Source organism: Ovis aries, chromosome 13, assembly GCF_016772045.2.
Source record: "Ovis aries strain OAR_USU_Benz2616 breed Rambouillet chromosome 13, ARS-UI_Ramb_v3.0, whole genome shotgun sequence".
NCBI lineage: Eukaryota > Metazoa > Chordata > Mammalia > Artiodactyla > Bovidae > Ovis > Ovis aries.
The window spans coordinates 21,728,437-21,747,521 of NC_056066.1; the positions used below are offsets into that span (position 1 = coordinate 21,728,437).

Genomic DNA, 19,085 nt, shown 5'->3' on the forward strand with positions numbered 1-19,085 from the left:
ACACTGTCATTCGAATCCCTAGTCTTAACTGATGTGTTTCTCCATATTGGAGGCACATTTCCATCCAAAATGGTTGACTGGGAGCCAATCGTGGTGTTCTAATCTTTGTTCATGCTGTCAGAGTGACATATGAAAGAAAGATGAATAAAGTGACAGGATGAAAACAAAGCTAGTGGCTGGTGTGAGATACACAGACAGGGTGTTAGCCCCACACTCTCTGCAACTGGGTCAAGTTCACACCTCTTTTTCCCCTACATATGCAGTGTGGAAAAGCTATTTATAAAATGTTTTTAAATATTTAGGACCAAATAAATCAATATTGTTGGAAAACACTGCCTCTGACCAGAACTCATTTACTTGCCCAAGTCCCATGTGGATAACAGAACCAAGAATATCAGGGTGATCCAAGACCAGGAATGAAACAGACGTTGGGCACTTGCTCCCGGAATGCCCGCCCAGGCTCGCTTTCAGTCTTCACACCGGCTGGTGACCCGGTGTGAAGAGTCCAACAACGGAACAGTGGTCTTATGAATAATATTAAGAATCAGCAGCAAAACCAGGCTTTTCAGAAATTACCTGACTCTGCAATTCACTTTGCTGCTTCAGGCGAAGGTTTTCAGGTGTATCTGCCACCGTGGTGAAGGACTGCTTTGGGTAGTGTCTGCGGAGACATTTTTTTAAAGAATAGAATTAAAATATTGTGACAGCAAACAATGTTTTTACCCCAGTCATTTTATTCTGCCCTTCTGTCACAACGGCAGAGGTGTCTCTCCTCTTAGGTAAGGTCCTGTCTATCATGGATCCCAAGCCCTCCTCTGTTCTCAGGACCCTCTGTGACCCACTTATCCCCACTGTCTCCCAGAATTTCACCCTAGGCTTCTCTGTGAGCTTCTTCCCGTCAGCACCCGAGCACGCACAAGGCTTTCCTGACTCCATCTCCCCTCCACCCACACTACTCGAGCATGAGGTTCCAGAGTCCATTCTTTCCCTTCTGCCGAACTTCCTGACAAAGAGGCCTCAACTCACTGTCTCTGCTCATCTCTTCCAACTCTCTCATCAGCGCTATGCATTCCAGTTCCTGTCTGCAGACACTGCTCTGGTTAAGGTCACAACGGCTTCTGGTGGCATAGAGGATCCCACAGACACGTCTTGGTCTTCCTCTTGCTTAGCCTCTCCTGATTTGAATTGTCCTCTTCCACTGGTGTCTCTGTCCCCCCACACTCCTGGCCCGGCCCACTCCTGGCCCTTCTAGCTGTTCCTTCTCTGTCTCTTGGGACTCCTCTCTGCTCATCCTCCTTCACAGTTCTAACAGGCTTTTCTTCTCTTAGTGATCTTCAGGGTGATCTAATTTGTTCTCATAGCTCTGGGTACCCCTGATATCATGCCAATCACTCCCAAATCTACATCTCTAGCCCAGCTTTCTCTCCTGTATTTCAGACCCACTGGCATTTCCACTTGTGTACAGCCCATGCTTACCACAAACTCAGTCTGATAACCAACAGTCCATCACCCCACTACAGTCCCAAAATGAATTCCTTCCCCTGCGTTCTCTCTTTCACCCATTAGTCTGCAGCTGTCTACACCAGAAACCTGGGAGTAACCTTGACTCTTCACACATCTAATTAATCCATTGCCAACTCTATTGATTCCATCTCCTAAATATGTCTTGATTCTATTTACAGCTCTCTGTCTTCACTCAATCTTTCTTTAAAGTCCACATTTATCTTTTAGGTAACTACCATGCTTGCCAGTCTTGCCCTTCTAATCCAACTCCCCAGAGCAAACTTTCCAAAATGCCAACCTGATCATCTGACTCCTCTGAATAAAACCTTCCCAATGCTTCCCACTGATCAGAGAAAATAGTCCAGCCTCCCGTCCACCAAGGCCTCCATGGTCAGCCTTCTGCAAACTTCTCACTCACACGCCACGCTCTGGCCGTGGAGCTCACCCTACTCTTTCCTACCTCTACCCCGACATGGTTCTCCCTGGCCAGGAACACCCCACTTCTTGGTTAACTCCTCTTTATCTCTGAGTTCTCGCCTTAGACTGCACTTCCTCGAAGAAGCCTTCTGGTCTCACAAATGTGTCCTGGAATGTACTCTTCATCCCATTATAATTTTTTTCATATTCATTTCTATGTTCCTATTGACATAACTCTGTCTCACAGTACAAGGAAAGTCCTGCGGCAGCAAGACAGGCTATCTTTCCCTTGTCAGAGCACACTCCACATCTGTCGGAGTCTGTCTCAGCATGAATATGATTTCAATAAATATTTGTAGAAAGAAGAAGAGACAGGAGGGAAGGAAGGAGAGAGGAAGGGAGGGAGGGAGGAGGGTAAGAGAGAGAGGGTCAAGCTATAAGACCATAACTCATGGCAGGCTACAGAACAGCTTCACTGCATTACATCATATACGATGGCGTGTATGCAGGCACACAGGCCCTCCTGGTGGTGAAGTGAGGGCGTCTTCTCCCACGTGTGGCTAAGACATGAGTAAGTGCCTCCACTCCCTATGCCCAGCTGGCACGGAGGGTACATCTGGCTCCTGTGACTCCATCACCAGAGAAGCTGAGGAGCTCAGAGCCATCCCGCAAAGAGCTCCCATCCTTCCACTTCCTTCTCCGTGGACCCTCTTCTTGGTAATGCCCACCCTCCATCTCTTCCTGCAGCTTCCCAAAAGTCCTCTAAGCCTCACTATTTCACCATAATTTCCTTGCTTTTTAGAGCAGATACAAACCTACTTTAAATTTGTTCACGATAACTCAGGGTCATTTAAATAGACATGATCAGACCATGGTACAAAACAGTAGTGCTTTCAAAGTTTACAAAGGTCAGGATGGCCTAAATGCCACGAGATCGCTTTTATGCCTGTTGACTGGCAAGAGAGTATTTCTCATACACAGAAGTCAGCCTTCCATGGTCCTCTGCCTTTCTGGTTTCCTTCTTCTAACCCAGACTAAGAAGTAGAGAGCAGTCAAGTTTAATGAAATGTTGGTAAAACTAGAGTTACTGATTCAAGTGAGGAAGCTGTGATAAGGCAAGGTCTCCCCTCCTTATCATGAAGTCATAGACTTGGTATCAGCCACACGGGGGGCTACTACAAGGATTTTTTAATTTATTGAAGTACAGTTGACTTACAATACTATATTACTTTCAAGCATACAACATAGTGATTCTTTATTTTTATAGATTACTTGGGAGCAACTGTGCTCCAGACAGGTGAAGCTCAACAGACAACTTCAAGGTGGGTGTTTCAGACCATTTGCAACTCCATCTTGGAAAGCTGAACTAAACTGGACTTAAACATGTAGCCACTATGTATGTTCTGCTATACGTTAAAGCTAAAATAACAACTTGGCATATTTCCTTTTTCAAAATACATTCTGCAAAATAAAGTTTCACAGAGATTTTCAGGACTTCCATAATGTTTAATTCAAAAAGTGTATGTATGTATTTTAATGACTTTTGAAACTGTAATTAAAATCTACTCTCAAATGTGTTACAGAAAGTTTAACCAGTTGAAACTGTATTGTACTTGCAGGTCAACTCAGTTTAGGGGAAGATTTGGAGGGGACAATTTTCGCCTGCCATGTATGTTTAATTAAAAATTATGTTTTAAACACAAAATAACTATTAAACAGAATTTTTAAGGAAACATAATTTTAAAACTAAACAGAATTTTTATTGAATAGCATCCTAGTATGGAAAAATGAACTGGCAGTGGCGGGGGGGGGGGGGGGGGGGGGGGGGGGATTCAATCTGGCATTTGGTCCATACTAGGCAAAAATGTCTACTTGGATACTCACAAAACATCACTTGTCACACTTATCTCTCAATTTTAAAGTAACCATTTCATGAAAATAATCTACTCTCACCCTTTGACTTTATAATGGAAAAAGTGATAGATCTGAACTTATACCTGAATGTAAATAAAATACCACTTTAATATGTTTGAAATCAGCAACCCAAACTAAGTTCTATTTGAAACAAGGTTTTACACCTTTGAAAACAAAACAAACTGAAAAGCTTCTACTGTTTTTCTTTATTTTTTTTAAAGAGGACATACTCTGCTCACCTGATAGCCAAAACAACACATTTACTGATACACAGTACAATTATATTGAGGACTATAAACAGATTGCAGTGCTTTGCATTTTTTCCAATATCTTCCTAATCCTAAAATTTAATGATTTTGTAATTACAGGTAATATAACTCTCTAAAGATGCATTACAAGAAGAAACTATCCAAATTTTTGACAGAAGAAAAATTCAATCTAGTATTAATAGCCAAAATATAAAAAATGCTGAAGAAATGTGGAATTCATATCTGAAACTACTAGGAGTCATGAGTAGTATAACAGATTAAAACCTAAGACTTTGGGGACTAAAGTTATCTTCAGAGCTAGCAAAATTCTAGTGAGTATGGTCTTGGGGGGAAATGCCTGACAAGCAAAAGACAGTGGAGTGGTCTCATGAGTTGGGACCATGAGACACAGACGTAATAAATGTAATTACAGAGAAGGCTGCACACACTGTTTATATTAAAAATAATAATTACAACATCTAGAGAACCTTAATTAATTTTGCCAAACTGGACACATCTGAAAACCCTGGATTTCTCAACGTCATATAGCAATGTCCATCTAAACTAATCTGATGATATTCTGTTCTGAAATCATAGTCTTAACTCCCACTCACCCAACACCCCACTCGCAAAAGAAAAACAGACCCAGAAAAAAAAAATGAGGGCTGAATGATCCCTCATGGGATCACAGGAACAGAGAAGCAAAGCATTTTAAAACTAACTGATGGATATAGTTAATTCTAGCTCTTCCCAAATAGTGCATTTAAAAGAGACAAAATAACTGTCTCAAAAAGAAAGCTTCAGGAAAGATCATTTCTTCACTAGGCTTAGAGAAAGAATGGCATTTTTCTCCTTGTCTATATTAGGGATCAGAACATGGGGTAGAAGGCATGGGAGCATGAAAAATGAATGTTCAAAGGGAATAAGTAAAAAAAGTAAAAAGAAAAAATTACAAAAGATGGAGTGGGTGAATTGGTACATTAATAAATTTTCTGGATAATAATATATAATCATGGAAATATGAGAAATAACACATATTTCTCATATGTGTTATGAGCTGGTGGAAAGATCTGAAGAATATCATAAAATGTTTAAGCACCATAAATAGAAGCCTCTTAGCTGAAGTATGCAGGAATTGGACAAAGTGTATGTGTCAAGATGAGGCTGACAGCTGCAACAAATCCATGCTTCCATGAAATGCTACATTAAAAATAAATAAAAAGAGAAAGAATCAAGATAATAACAGAAGACTATAGCTGAAATGGCAAAGTTAGGTCACAAAAACAAGACTTCTGAATTTTTTCATCTCTGTGAGATTTGGTTGATAATATAGGAAAATTATATGCAAACAGGAGATCAGAGCTGGGCAGAGTGAGGAAAACAGCGTAATAAGCAAACGGCAGCCTCCACGGGGGCTTCCCTGATAGCTCAGCAAGTGAAGAACCCGCCTGCCATGCAGGAGACTCAGGAGACGTATGTTCGATCTCTGGGTCAGGAAGATCCCCTGGAGGAGGAAACGGCAACTCACTCCAGTATTCTTGCCTGGAGAATCCCATGGACAGAGGCGCCTGGCGGGCTACAGTCCACGGGGTCACAGAGAGTCGAACACGACTGAAACAACTTAGCAGCACAACCTCCATGGAGACAGTAATCAGACAGAACACTATCAAGAACCCAGAACCTCTCGCTTTTTACCCAGAGCCCATGGTTCATGAGAGCGCTGGAGCCAAGCAGCCTGGGTTTGGACCTGGCTTTTTCACCCACTGCGCCTTTGGGTAGATTTCTTGATCTCTCTGGCTTCAAGTTCCTCATCTGTAAATTAACACAAGGATAGTGCTTCCTAGGCTTGTTGCAAAATGAACACCTGTAGAGCATTTCAGTGTCTGGCTCAGAGAAGGCACTCAATTAATAACAACAAATATTATCGTTACTATTACTTCTACTATCACTTTCTCGTTGCTTTATTGCAAAGCAACTTAACCTGTGTGTCTCACTGCCTTCATCTATGTAACAACGATAAAACACCCCGAGCTCTTGCATGAGCTTCTTGCTAGAAATACATGAAACGGAAAGCTTCTACAAATATGAATTATGAGTAAACCGCTCAGATATATAAAGCTAAGATCATCGTGAATTTATTTACCGTAAATTCTGTAGTAATGGTTCTCAATCACTGTCCCTGGAGGACAGGTGGCAACAGGCAACGTCTGGAGACATTTTTGGTGCCACAACTGGGGAGATGGTGAGGAGGCACATGCTCACAGGCATCTAGCAAGCAGAGGCCAGGGAGACTGCTAAACACCCTACAATGCACAGGACAGCCCCCCACTCCAAAATGTCAGAGTGTCGACACTGGGAAACTCTACATAATAAATACAAATTTCTAACATTATAGGAGGCCACTAATAAGACTGCTAGCTGTTTCCAGCCAATCTCTGATTTTTTTTTTTTTAATTTTCATCCATCTGGCAAAGTCAAATGGCCTGCCATCTCCCCCTAAACCTGTCCACAATCCAGGTCAGTCCCTCCTCCTCACCAGCACTCAAGCCTACCCACCCTCTCCAGTTTTTTGTTTCCTTGAACACTGTCAGCTCTACTCAAACTAGGAAATCTAAGAACAGAGCGCAGGTGTCAAAAGCATTTGTTATTATATCATTATTTCATGAAGGCCCCTGAGCAGAAGAGTAAATACAGCAGGCCCCAATGCTATTTATGAAAGGCCAGCTTTCAAGGTCGCCCCTCGGCTGGTGTCTAAGAACTTGGATTCCATGGAGGGGGTGGGAGGGGGGCGTTCCAGGAGGGGGGCATTCCCACCACCACTAGCTGATAAGAGTGGAGTTCTGTGCCTAAGCTGTTTGCACAGACAATATGGTGAAGCAGAATCCTCGCTTTCCTTCTGGGAGTCTGGAGTTTGGGTACATGCCAGACAGAAGTGCCTATGTAAACAGCCCGCAGGTGAAAACTCTGGGAGTGAAGTCTCTAACGAGCTTCAGCTGGTTGGCAACATTTGACACAGAGGGGGTCTCAGAGAGGCCCCAGTTAACTTTCTGGGAGAAAACTCTAGCAGCCTCTGCTCAGTTTCCTCAGGACTCTGCCCCATGCGGCTTTTCCCTTTGCTGCTTCTGTATCTTTTCATTATAATAAATTACAGTCATGAAGCCTGGGAGACCCCCTAGAGAATCATCAAACCTAGGCGTGACCTTGGGGACCTCAGGTCCTCTTCTGCTTAACAACACTCATGAAAGAGGAAGGGTATTCACATTTTTAATACATCATCTGCTTTAAGAATAGGCAACTTCATCTCTAAGAACATTCATTTCTAATATTTATATACTATTTATTTTTGGCTGTGCTGGCTCTTCACCGCTGCACAGGCTTCTCTCTAGCTGTGGCCAGCAGGAGCTGCTCTCTAGTTGCAATGCACAGGCTTCTCGTTGCAGTGCCTTTTCTTATTGCGGAGGACAGACTCTAGGGCACGCAGGCTTCAGCCGCTGTGCAGCACTTGGGTTCATTAGTTTCAGCTCCCAGGCTCTAAAGCACAGGCTCAATAGTTGCAGCACACAGGCTTAGGTGCTCCACAGCAAGTGGGATCTTCCTGGATCGGGGATTGAACCCCTGTCTCCTGCATTGGTAAGCAGATTCTTTACCACTGAGCCACCAGGAAAACCTTCTTAACAACATTTAAAAGGCAGAAGGTCTGACCTCACGTTATTAAATTGGCTCTTCAATTTGACCTTTCTGAGTTAGGTGAGGGCCTGATGACTTTCCTCTGGACCATTTTTTTATGCTCTGAATTTAACCAAGGAGGTAATTTTATCCAAAGGTCAAGATCTGAACTGTACTGGATAGTGGAGAGATGACAGAAGGTTTGTACATAATTTTAAATATTTCTTCCAACTATGAACAACTCCATTTTGTAGCAATAATAACTGTTTCACATCACTCAAAATTATCTTCAAAGAATGAAAAGTGAAACATTTAAAAATAATCAGGCCCACCACCAGGGTTCTCTATGACGTGACTTACAAAGGATATGCTTCAGCAAGAAAGAAAATAATTCCAGAAGGATAAGCTAAAATGCAAAAATGGAATGGTGAGCAAATAAAATGCTAAATGCAAGGCACCATACACATGCATATGAACACATACACCCACATACACAAACACAGCATGAAACAAGACAAAGCAAAAATACCTGACAAAGAGACAAGAGGGCAGTATGAGAATAAAGCATGCGGAGGTCCTCTGTTCTTCAGGAGAAAGGTTAAGACGTTACTGAATTTTAAACTGTGTGTAAACATATGTGATAAAACCCTAAGGGTAACCACAAAGATATAATGCACATAAATTCAAATCCTATAAAAGAGAAAAATCAAAATTTTTTAAAGTGCCAAAACTCTTAACAATAAAATTAAAACTGGAAAGACAACAGAAAGGAAAAAAGCAGCGTAGAATAAATAGCAGCACAGAAAATAAAAAGCATAAAGAGAATAAAAGCAAATATAGCAAATAAAAGCAAAAGAGAATAAAAAGCAGCATAGAAATTTAACCGTTGGGAGAAACAATTCAATAATCACAAAACTGTAAATGGGTTACATCTGCTGGCAAAACAATCAATATACAGTCATATTTTTAAACTTCACTATAAAAATAGCAATCTCAAAATGAGACAAAATATACTTTAAAAATAAAGGCATTATTAAGAATAGAGATACTACATAGTGATAAAGACAATTCACCAAAAAAGCATCATCTTAAATGTAAAATTTTTAAAAAAATATGTGTGTGTGTGTGTGTGTGTGTGTGTGTGTGTGTACATCTAAATGGAAGAGAGAAAGGGAGAGAGAGAGATTGTGTGCAGATGCAAAATTGATGACACGGAAAACTGGCATATTCACCAATATAGTCAGAGATTTCTACACCCCTCTCCCATTCATTGCTAGGTCAAGCAGGCAGACACAAAATGAGTAACTCTATTAAATATGTGAAATATGAAATACGTGACAATAACACTATTAAAGTCTCCACACAGGGCTGGTATTCAACCTAACAACCAGTAAGTACATCGTGGGCGCCCAAGAATCAAAAGGGGTCTCAGAGCTGGCCCAGCCATGAACCACTGGCAGGACTCCCCAGTGCGAATCTAGGATCACCAGTCTGCCTCTAATGCAGGAAAACGTAGGAGGCCAACGTGTCCCATAAGGAATGACAGCAGAATCATAAAAAGCAAGGAAAAAACTGTCTCAGCTATAATATCAACTCTTCATACGTGGATCCTGCCCTATTGGATACAGCTTCCCTGAGGATGCCTGCTTTGGAGCCCAGATGTAGTGAGAAGAGGAAACAGCATGAAACTGGGGTGGATGAGAGGGAAGAGGAAGAAGGAAAGAGAGAAAGACTGTAACCTAGCCTGGGATCTGCCATCACACACTAAACACGAGAAACGACTGCTAACACTGCAATGACCTCCAGGAAGAAAAGGCATGGAGCAGGGGGCCCAGGAGCCACGTGTTCTGCACAGAAAGGTTTCCAGAGCAAAGGAGCAACAGAGACAAATGCAGCTTGAGGACACTTGAGCCATGCACAGCTTTGAAGACTGGATCAAACCAGACCTACTCATGAAGGGACGGGGCCTCAGGAAGGGTGAGATGGAGCTACTCGGACAAAGATAGGAACTGGTGCATTTACAGCCACACTGTGCTGTGTTCCCCCCAGACTAAAATGTTAACAGATTTGTTTAGGGAAGATCTCCTCCATTGCCTAAAAAGTCTGAACTGAAGCCAGTTCCAAATTGCCAAGGGCCTTCCCGTGTAAGTGCTTTTGCTGTCTGAGCACGCTCTGCCAGACACATCAGGGGGTTTCTCCCACCGTTTTCTTTCCCACCTAGAGCCCCAATCTCAGAAGCCTGAACACCCAAAGCCACTCACTGGATTTCTTTTCTTTTTATTTTGGCCACTCCGCACATAATGCAGGACCTTAGTTCCCTGACCAGGGAGCGAACTAGTACTCTCTGCAGTAGAAGCATGGAATCTTAACCAGTGGACCACCAGGTAAGTCCCCTGGGTTTGGTTCTTCAAGGGCGAAGCACGTAGAGTCTCACATGCTTAGTCTCCATTTTTATTTCTTTCTCCAAAAGAAAATCTTAAAACTTTATTGTAAGGATTTTGTTAAAGAGCAATCATGGAAAATGACACATTGTGTAAAAGAAGGCAAAAACCTGAAAGTCTTTTTCGCTTGAATATAAGTTCTTGGAAATTCCGTAATTATTAATAATTTGTAAAAATAATTCTATTTTGATTATCTTTTCAGATGTAGAAAATTAACACATTACTGACCGGGGAATTTTTGTATAAGCAAACACCTGTGGCCATAATACTGCTACTGCTGCTAAGTCACTTCAGTAGTGTCCGACTCTGTGTGACCCCATAGACAGCAGCCCACCAGGCTCCCCCGTCCCTGAGATTTAGGAGTGGGTTGCCATTTCCTTCTCCAGTGCATGAAAGTGAAAAGTGAAAGGGAAGTCGCTCAGTTGTATTCGACTCTTAGCGACCCCATGGACTGCAGCCTACCAGGCTCCTCTGTCCATGGGATTTTCCAGGCAAGAGTACTGGAGTGGGGTGCCACTGCCTTCTCCGGCCATAATACATCTCTGGATGATAACATGAGTAAAAACAATTCTACAGTATTTTTTACTAATATTCCAGTTTGAGTGCTGCCAGGGAAACTAACATCTAATGGATAGAGGCATTTTAAGATAGTACCATTTTTACATGTTGGGGTCAATCTGGACATTTCCTACCTAATAACACCCCTTAAGTATAAATTTGTTAGTGTATGATGAATGCTATTCAACATGAGCTAAAGACATATTCAAGTTTAAATGCTTCTTTCATTCTCTTGCTATGTCACTGATGTGATGTCTATTCATGGATTTCTCTCCATAGCCATCATCTCGTTCTTAATTCTACCACTAATCTTCTTCCCTGTAGCACCTCCATAAACAACTCACAAATGATGCCACTGGTTGCAAAACATCAAATTTATGATTTAAAAAAAAAAAGATGGTGAATTAGAGCAAGTAAATGGGGAATGCTCTTCAGAAAGGAGGCTTACAAGAGCCGCTGGTAGATCACATAAAAGCGAAAAATGGATTATGATAATGCAGGCCTCCCTTACATGACATACAAGCCCAGCTGAAAGAGATGCAGAAAGCAAACCCCTGGCTCTCTAAAGGGCAGTCAATAACCTAACGATTTACCAAATTCTCTTTCTGGCTGGAAGGGTCAAAAACCTGCCACCCTCTGATTTACTTCCTTAGCGGGACTCCATTGTAACCTCCATCGTGTGTTTACAAAAGAAGGCAGGATCAAAGGGATTACACGGTAAACCAAGCACACTATGAAATGCTTATCAGCTATTGGAACATGTCACCTAGATTTTGAATTACTGTGTAAAAGGTAAGAAATTAATACACACACTCTCACACACACACACCCCTAGATGCTGTTGAGAAAAATACAAGCTGGTGGAGAAGAGTCTGTGCCTATGCTGCTGCCAATATTGACGGTGGGAATGCACAAACGGGCGCACATGTGGCTGGGCAGCTCTGTGATTTGCGCTCAGGAACGCTGAAAGGCCCGGGTGACCAGAGCCAAGAGGAACACATGCAGAACTGGGACTCAAGTATCTGAGGCATTACCGCAGTCTGAAAGATATTAAAAACACCCGTGTGGGAAGGAGAGGGTGGGACGAATTGGGAGATTAAGACCGACACATATACACAACCATGTGTAAAATAGATAGCCGGTGGGAAGCTGCTGTAAACACAGGGAGCTCAGATCAGTGCCCTGTGACGACCTAGAGGGATAGGATGGCTTGTGGGGGTGGGAGGAAGGCTCAAGAGGGAGAGGATATATGTAAACATACAGCTGAGTCACACTGTTGTACAGCAGAAACACATTGTAAAGCAATTATCCTCCAATTAAAAATCAATAAAATAAAAAGCATCGATATTTAAAACAAAGTTCATAGAAAAACAGAACATTAAAAACACAAGAAAGATCACATTATCTTCCATTGCTAAAAAGAATAATAAATATAATTCCTTTGATAAATGCTCTGTATCTATAAAAATAATTATTTAAAGCCTAAAGATGGGGGGAAGCATAAAATAATTCTATATTTTGGAAATATCTATGCAAACCTAAAAATGTAATATTATATCCAGTTGTGAATTTTTTGATAAAAATAGTTATAGTCACAGAAAAATTATGGCCAAAAAAATCAAATAAATTGTGGGAAACTAAGAAGATGAAAAAGAGCCACCACTGGGGTGTAGATTTCACCTGCATGTTAACCCCCGCAGGCTCAAGGCAGACATCACCAATTCACATCGCTCTTCCTGAAGGGAAGTCTAACCACAAAACAGATCAACTCTTCTTGAAACGTACTTTTTTATGGCTATTGATTATATAATTAAACAAAAACACGACAGGTCATTACATTGCCACTGTGTTCAGTGCCATGGATGAAGAGAAAGATGTGCAGCTTTAACCCTTTCCATCACAGGTTAATGGTACAGGGGAAAAAAGAGAGGGTTTGTGAAAGGTCTGGATGAAGTGCTGTATTTTTAAAGAAATATAGTTATTACCTTCCATATATTTGACTCAAGTGGCAAGCCAAGCACTTCCCACACAAAGTCCAGTGGAAATATTTTTTAAATGTACCTAAATACAAGTATAATAAATATCCATACATACAGAGAGAGAGAATGTCAGTTGTTTAAAAACACAGAATATAGAGAAGAAAGATTAAAGACAGCTAAGGTGATGGTCAACAGAACAGAGTCAGAACTGTCGACCACATATAAGAGGGCTCCGGAACTGTCACCAGGGGCAACACTGTATTAGAAGAACCAGATGACTCCTCAGGCTATTTCTTTCCCTTCTCCATTTACTTCCCATTTGGAGGAGAGGTAATCACCCTGGAAGGGGAGGTAATCACCAGTAGACACTGGGCCTATCTCTAAATAAAGTAAGTGATCAGCTTGTGGACAAATCCTATCTTGAGGTCTGAAACAAGGAGAATAGGCCTTGATGTGGACACTGGGTTGGTGAGTTAAATATGCTAAAGCAGTTAGTCCAGTCCTCCTTGCCTTTGCTTGTTTGTTTTTGTCTTGTTTGTTTATTCTAAAAACAGGGATTCTCTATCTTAGCCGATCCTATGTGGTCACCTTAAGGATGCTGGCCTGTTGACTCCACTGGCAACTCACAGCACCTGGAGAAGGCCACTGTCAGCATTCACACTCTAGGTAAAGATCTGCTAGGGAAGCAACCATCCCGACTACGGTGGAGATATACCTACACCATACCGAAATCAATCCTGAATATTCATTGGAGGGACTGATGCCAAGGCTGAAGCTCCAATACTTTGGCCACCTGATGCGAAGAGCTGACTCACTAGAAAAGACCCTGACACTGGGAAAGATTGAGGGCAGGAGGAGAAGGGGCAACAGAGGATGAGATGGTTGGATGGCATCACCTACTCAATGGACATGAGTTTGAGCAAGCTCCAGGAGATGGTGAAAGACAGGGAAGCCTGGCGTGCTGCAGTCCAGTGGGTCACAGAGAGTCGGACAAGACTGGGTGATTGAACAACAACAGCAGCACCCTTCAGCCTCCTCCTCGATCATAAAAATAGACAGACAGCATCAAACCCCAACTGGGTAAGATAATCCAACAGTAAGAAAGAAAAGAACAAAGATGTAAATGTGAGGGAGACAGTGTGTGTGTGAACAGAAGAGAACCCAGCAAGCCCTGATGGAAACACAATTTACGCATGAGAACTCTGAAAATCATTCAAGAGGCTATAATATCATAGTACACTGAATATTACAACATAATCAAGCTATATCAACAAATAACAAATTATTAAGGAAAAAAGAGAAACCAAAAACACCATAGAGCTAGTAGAAAATCAACAAGTGAAAATATACTCATTGAAATTAGTGACTCACATTGGCCAGGGATGAAGGGACTGAGTTGGCTACAAAGGGGCAATCAGAGAGAATTCTGAAGTGATCTTCAGCTCTAAAGGAAAACTAGGTGCCCAGCAGCACTTAGCAAAAGAAAACTCTAACATGCCCTAGTGAGATTTCAGAATTCTAAAAATAAAGAAAATCTGCAGAAATCCTTGAGGGGAGAAGGGGAAGTCTGCCTACCAAGTTATAATATCACCAGTTTTATGAGCTAAAGTACGGCTTTGAAATCTTGAAGGTAAACAGTTTTATCAATATAGACTTGGTGGCTCAGACAGTAAAAAATCTGCCTCCGAGGCAGGAGACCTAGGTTTGATCTCTGGGTTGGGAAGATCCACTGGAGGAGGGCATGGCAACCCACTCCAGTATTCTTGCCTGGAGAATCCCCATGGACAGAGGAGCCTGGCAGGCTACAGTCCATGGGGTCGCCAAGAGTCAAACACGACTGAGCAACTTTCACTTCACTCGCTCAAGCTATGAGACAAAAATAGGACATTTTCAGTGAAGCCAACTCAAGTTTGCAACCAACGCACTTTGTTTTTCAAATATTAAAACGGGACATTTTTCACGATAACAATAAAATTTGGGTAGCCTTTCCCTTCTCCAGGGGATCTTCCCAACCCAGGAATCGAACCCAGGTCTCCCGTATTGCAGGCGGATTCTTTACCAGCTGAGCCACGCCAACAATAAAATGTAAGATATACCAAATTCAATGGCAGCTAAAAATGTGTTTTTTAAAACCCTGACTAGAGCTCGCAGTAAACAATGCATCTTGCCCCACAACCCAGTATACACACAGGTGTATATAAGATGGAAGTGTCCAAACAATACAACGTCCATCCTGTCTGATGATCTCTAACATTCTCTACTTTGTTCTAGTATATTCCGTTAGCCTTTTTTGTTTAATGCTGGTCTCAGCCCACTAAATCAATATCCTGGCCCAGGAATGGGTCCAATCCACAGCTTGAAAAACACAGAACTTAAAGAAGCAAGCAAGAAAAAATAAATTAAAAATCACTAAAAAAAATAAAGTGAGGATCCACTCAACCTCAAGGTGTGGGGTACTCTGGTGACTGGCAGGATTTAAAGGCACAGAATGACATGGTCGGAGAGGACTCCTGAAATGCCAACTGATTTTTGTTTCTCCCAGTATTTTCCCTTCCATCTCCCCAAACTCTTGCTCACTCTGATTCGTTCCAGAGTTCACAGTCTCACTGGCAGATGACAGGAAGAAAGCAGAAAGGGCCGGCTAGTCTCTGCTTTTGTATTTCCTGGTTTCTGAGACAATTAAGGAGATGATGCTAGGTGGCCCTTGAGGGGGAAAATAATCACGGAGAGAAGAGCGCCCTTAAGAGAACATCAGGGCTTCCCTGGTGGCTCAGCGGTAAACAATCTGCCGGCTGATGCAGGAGACACGGTTCAATCCCTGATCTGGGAGGATCCCACATGCCGGGGAGCAACTAAGACGGTGCGCCACACTACTCTAGAGCCCGTGAGCCGCCGACTTCTGAGGCCACTGCCGCAGCTCCTGAAGCCCACGCGCCCGAGAGCCTGTGCTCAGCAACGAGAAGCCACTACAAACAGAAGCCCCTGCACCACGGCCAGAGCAGCTCCCGCTTGCTGCACCTAAAGAGAAAACGCAGCAGCAGCGAAGACCCGACACGGCAGCCATAAATAGAGAGAGTTCATTCAGATGGCGAGGGGCAGGGAATAAAGAGAACAGAGAGGGAGCTTCGCACCTAGGCCCGGCTCAGAGCCCCAAGTCCAGGCAGAAAGGGCCACAGGCAGCCCTGAGAGGCCGTGGCCTCTGGAGTTGGGGGGCCACAGTGGCCCAGTGTGTTCTTCCAGACAGGACACAGAGCCACGGGAACCAAGAAGGCTGAGGACAAAGGAACACGAGACATCTCGGGGGTGACCTGTGTGAGCCTGGCCTTGAGAACCGGCTCATAAGGACCACTAAGGTCCTGGCAGCAACCTCCCAATAATTTAGCCACAACCTCAGGGAAAGGGGGATGAAATCTTACATTTATTTAACACTGGGTTTTCATTACCCTACCAGAGTGAGGACTTGAATAGAAATTAAGTCATTATAGGAAATTAAAGTTACATTTCTGGTACATTTTACTTCTGGACTGGGACTTACTTATATTTCCTTCTTACTGAACTGAACCACAAATAGATCTATTCTCCCAGGAAGATTATTTATAAAACCTAACTTTCAGTGTTGTTTTAACGAGATCATTTTGCAGGATCAATCTATAAACAAAGCACAGAAATTTTAATTATAATTATTGCATAAATATTAATATTAAAAAGTTTTTAATTGCTAAAAATGGTAAATATCAATCAATAAACACTAAAACTTTTCCTCAATAATTTTGAAGAGTTTAAAGGGATCCTGAGTCCAGAAATATTGAGAACCATTGGTTCAAACTATTGTTAGTGAAATTTTGTCACTTTAAGTCATAAACATTCTAATCAACAAAACTATTTACTGGACTGAAGTAAAAGTTATCCATTAAAGAATTCTGGGTGTTTTTTGTTTGTTTGTTTGTTTTTTTGCCATGCTATGGGGCATGTGGGATCTTAGTTCCAACCAGAGATCAAATTTGCACCCCTGGCATTGGAAGTGCAGGGTCTTAACCACTGGACTGCCAGAAAAGTCCGCGAATTCTGGTTTTAGACCAATTTTTGCTTGCCCATGAAATCCAGGAAGTTCAGACAAGAAAAATAGTTTGAATGATTTACTCAACTTAAAAAAAAAAACTTTAATGACTTTCATCTGAATTTACAGATTCTAAATTAGTGATGTTCAACTTAATATAATGGTGCTTATTAATTATTTTAAAATAATTCAATCAGTTCAGTTCAGTCACTCAGTCATGTCTCAATCTTTACAATGCCATGGACTGCAGTACACCAGGCCTCCCTATCCATCACCAACTCCCGAGCTTGCTCAAACCCATGTCCATCAAGTCAGTGATGCCATCCAACCATCTCATCCTCTGTCATCCCTTTCTCCTCCTGCCTTCAATCTTTCCCAGCATCAGGGTCTTTTCCAATGAGTCAGTTCTTCGAATCAGGTGGCAAAAGTATTGGAGCTTCAGCATCAGTCCTTCCAATGAATATTCAGGACTGATTTCCTTTAGAATTGACTAGTTTGATCTCCTTGCAGTCCAAGGGGACTCTCAAGAGTCTTCTCCAACACCACAGTTCAAAAGTATCAATTCTTTGCTGCTTAGCTTTCTTTATAGTCCAACATCCATACATGACTACTGGAAAAACCATAGCTTTGACTCGACAGACCTTTGTTGGCAAAGTAATGTCTCTACTTTTTAATATACTGTCAAGGTTTGTCATAGCCTTTCTTCCAAAGAGCAAGCATCTTTTAATTTCATGGTGGCAGTCTCTGTCTGCCGAAGACAGAGATTTTCTTTGGAGCTCAAGAAAATAAAGTCTCTCACTGTTTCCATTGTTTCCCCATCTATTGCCATAAAGTGATGGGACTGCATGCCATGATCTTAGTTTTTTGAATGTTGAGTTTCAAGCCAGCTTTTTCACTCTCCTTTTTCACTTTCATCAGGAGGCTTTTTAGTCCCTCTTTGTTTTCTGCCATAAGGGTGGTATCATCTGCATACATTAGGTTAATGATATTTCTCCCGGCAATCTTGATTCCAACTTGCACTTCATCCAGCCCAGCATTTTGCATGATGTACTCTGCATGTAAGTTAAATAAGCAGGGTAACAATATACAGCCTTGATGTACTCCTTTCTCGATTTGGAACCAGTCTTGTTCCATGTCCAGTTCTAACTGTTGCTTCTTGACCTGCATACAGATTTCTCAGGAGGCAGGTCAGTTGGTCTGGTATTCCCATCTCTTCCAGAATTTTCCACAGTTTGTTGTGATCCACATAGTCAAAGGCTTTGGCATAGTCAATAAAGCAAAAGTAAATATTTTTCTGGAATTCTCTTGCTTTTTCTATGATTCAACAGATGTTGGGAATGTGATCTCTGGTTCCTCTGCCTTTTCTACATCCAGCTTGAACATCTGGAAGTTCACAGTTCATGTACTGTTGAAGCCTGGCTTGGAGAATTTTGAGCATTATTTTGCTAGCATGTGAGATGACTGCAATTGTGTGATAGTTTGAACATTCTTTGGCATTACCTTTCTTTGGGATTGGAATGAACACTGACCTTTTGCAACCCTGTGGCCACTGCTGAGTTTTCCAAATTTGCTGGCATATTGAGTACAGCACTTTCACAGCATCATCTTTCAGGGTTTTAAATAGCTCAACTGGAATTCCATCACCTCTGCTAGCTTTGTTCATAGTGATGCCTCCTAATCCCAACTTGACTTCACATCCCAGGATGTCTGGCTCTAGGTGAGTGATCGCACCATCATGGTTATCTAGGTCATGAAGATCTTTTTGTACAGTTCTTCTATGTATTCTTGCCACCTTTTCTTAATATCTTCTGCTTCTGTTAAGTCTGTACGGTGTCTCTCCCTTATTGTGCCCATCGTTGCATGATATGTTCCCTTGGTGTCTCTAATTTTCTTGAAGAGATCTCTAGTCTTTCCTGTTCTATTGTTTTCCTCTGTTTCTTTGCACTGATCACTGAGGAAGGCTTTCTTGTCTCTCCTTGCTATTCTTTGGCAATCTGCATTCAGATGGGTATATCTTTCCTTTTCTCCTTTGCCTTTCGCTTCTCTTCTTTTCTCAGCTATTTGTAAGGCCTCCTCAGACAACCATTTTGCCTTTTTGCATCCCTTTCTCTTGGGAATGGTCTTGATCACTTCTTCCTGTACAATGTCATGAAACTCTATCCATAGTTCTTCAGGCACTCTGTCTATCAGATCTAAACCCTGAATCTGTTTGTCACTTCCACTGCATAATCATAAGGGATTTGATTTAGGTCATACCTGAATGACCTAAATGGTTCTCCCTACTTTCTTCAATTTAAGTATG

The 19,085-nt window shown here is 42.0% G+C and overlaps 1 protein-coding gene across 2 annotated transcripts in view; it reads right to left on the reverse strand.

Annotated features, from left to right (window-relative positions):
- The window catches only part of NEBL (nebulette), a 386,786-nt gene that overhangs the window by 246,435 nt on the left and 121,266 nt on the right, over positions 1 to 19,085 (reverse strand). For both annotated transcript variants that reach the window (XM_027976595.3, XM_042230503.2), the window contains exon 3: positions 577 to 661. In XM_027976595.3, coding sequence (XP_027832396.1) covers positions 577 to 661 — 85 coding nt within the window. The remainder of the gene's footprint in view (positions 1 to 576; positions 662 to 19,085) is intronic.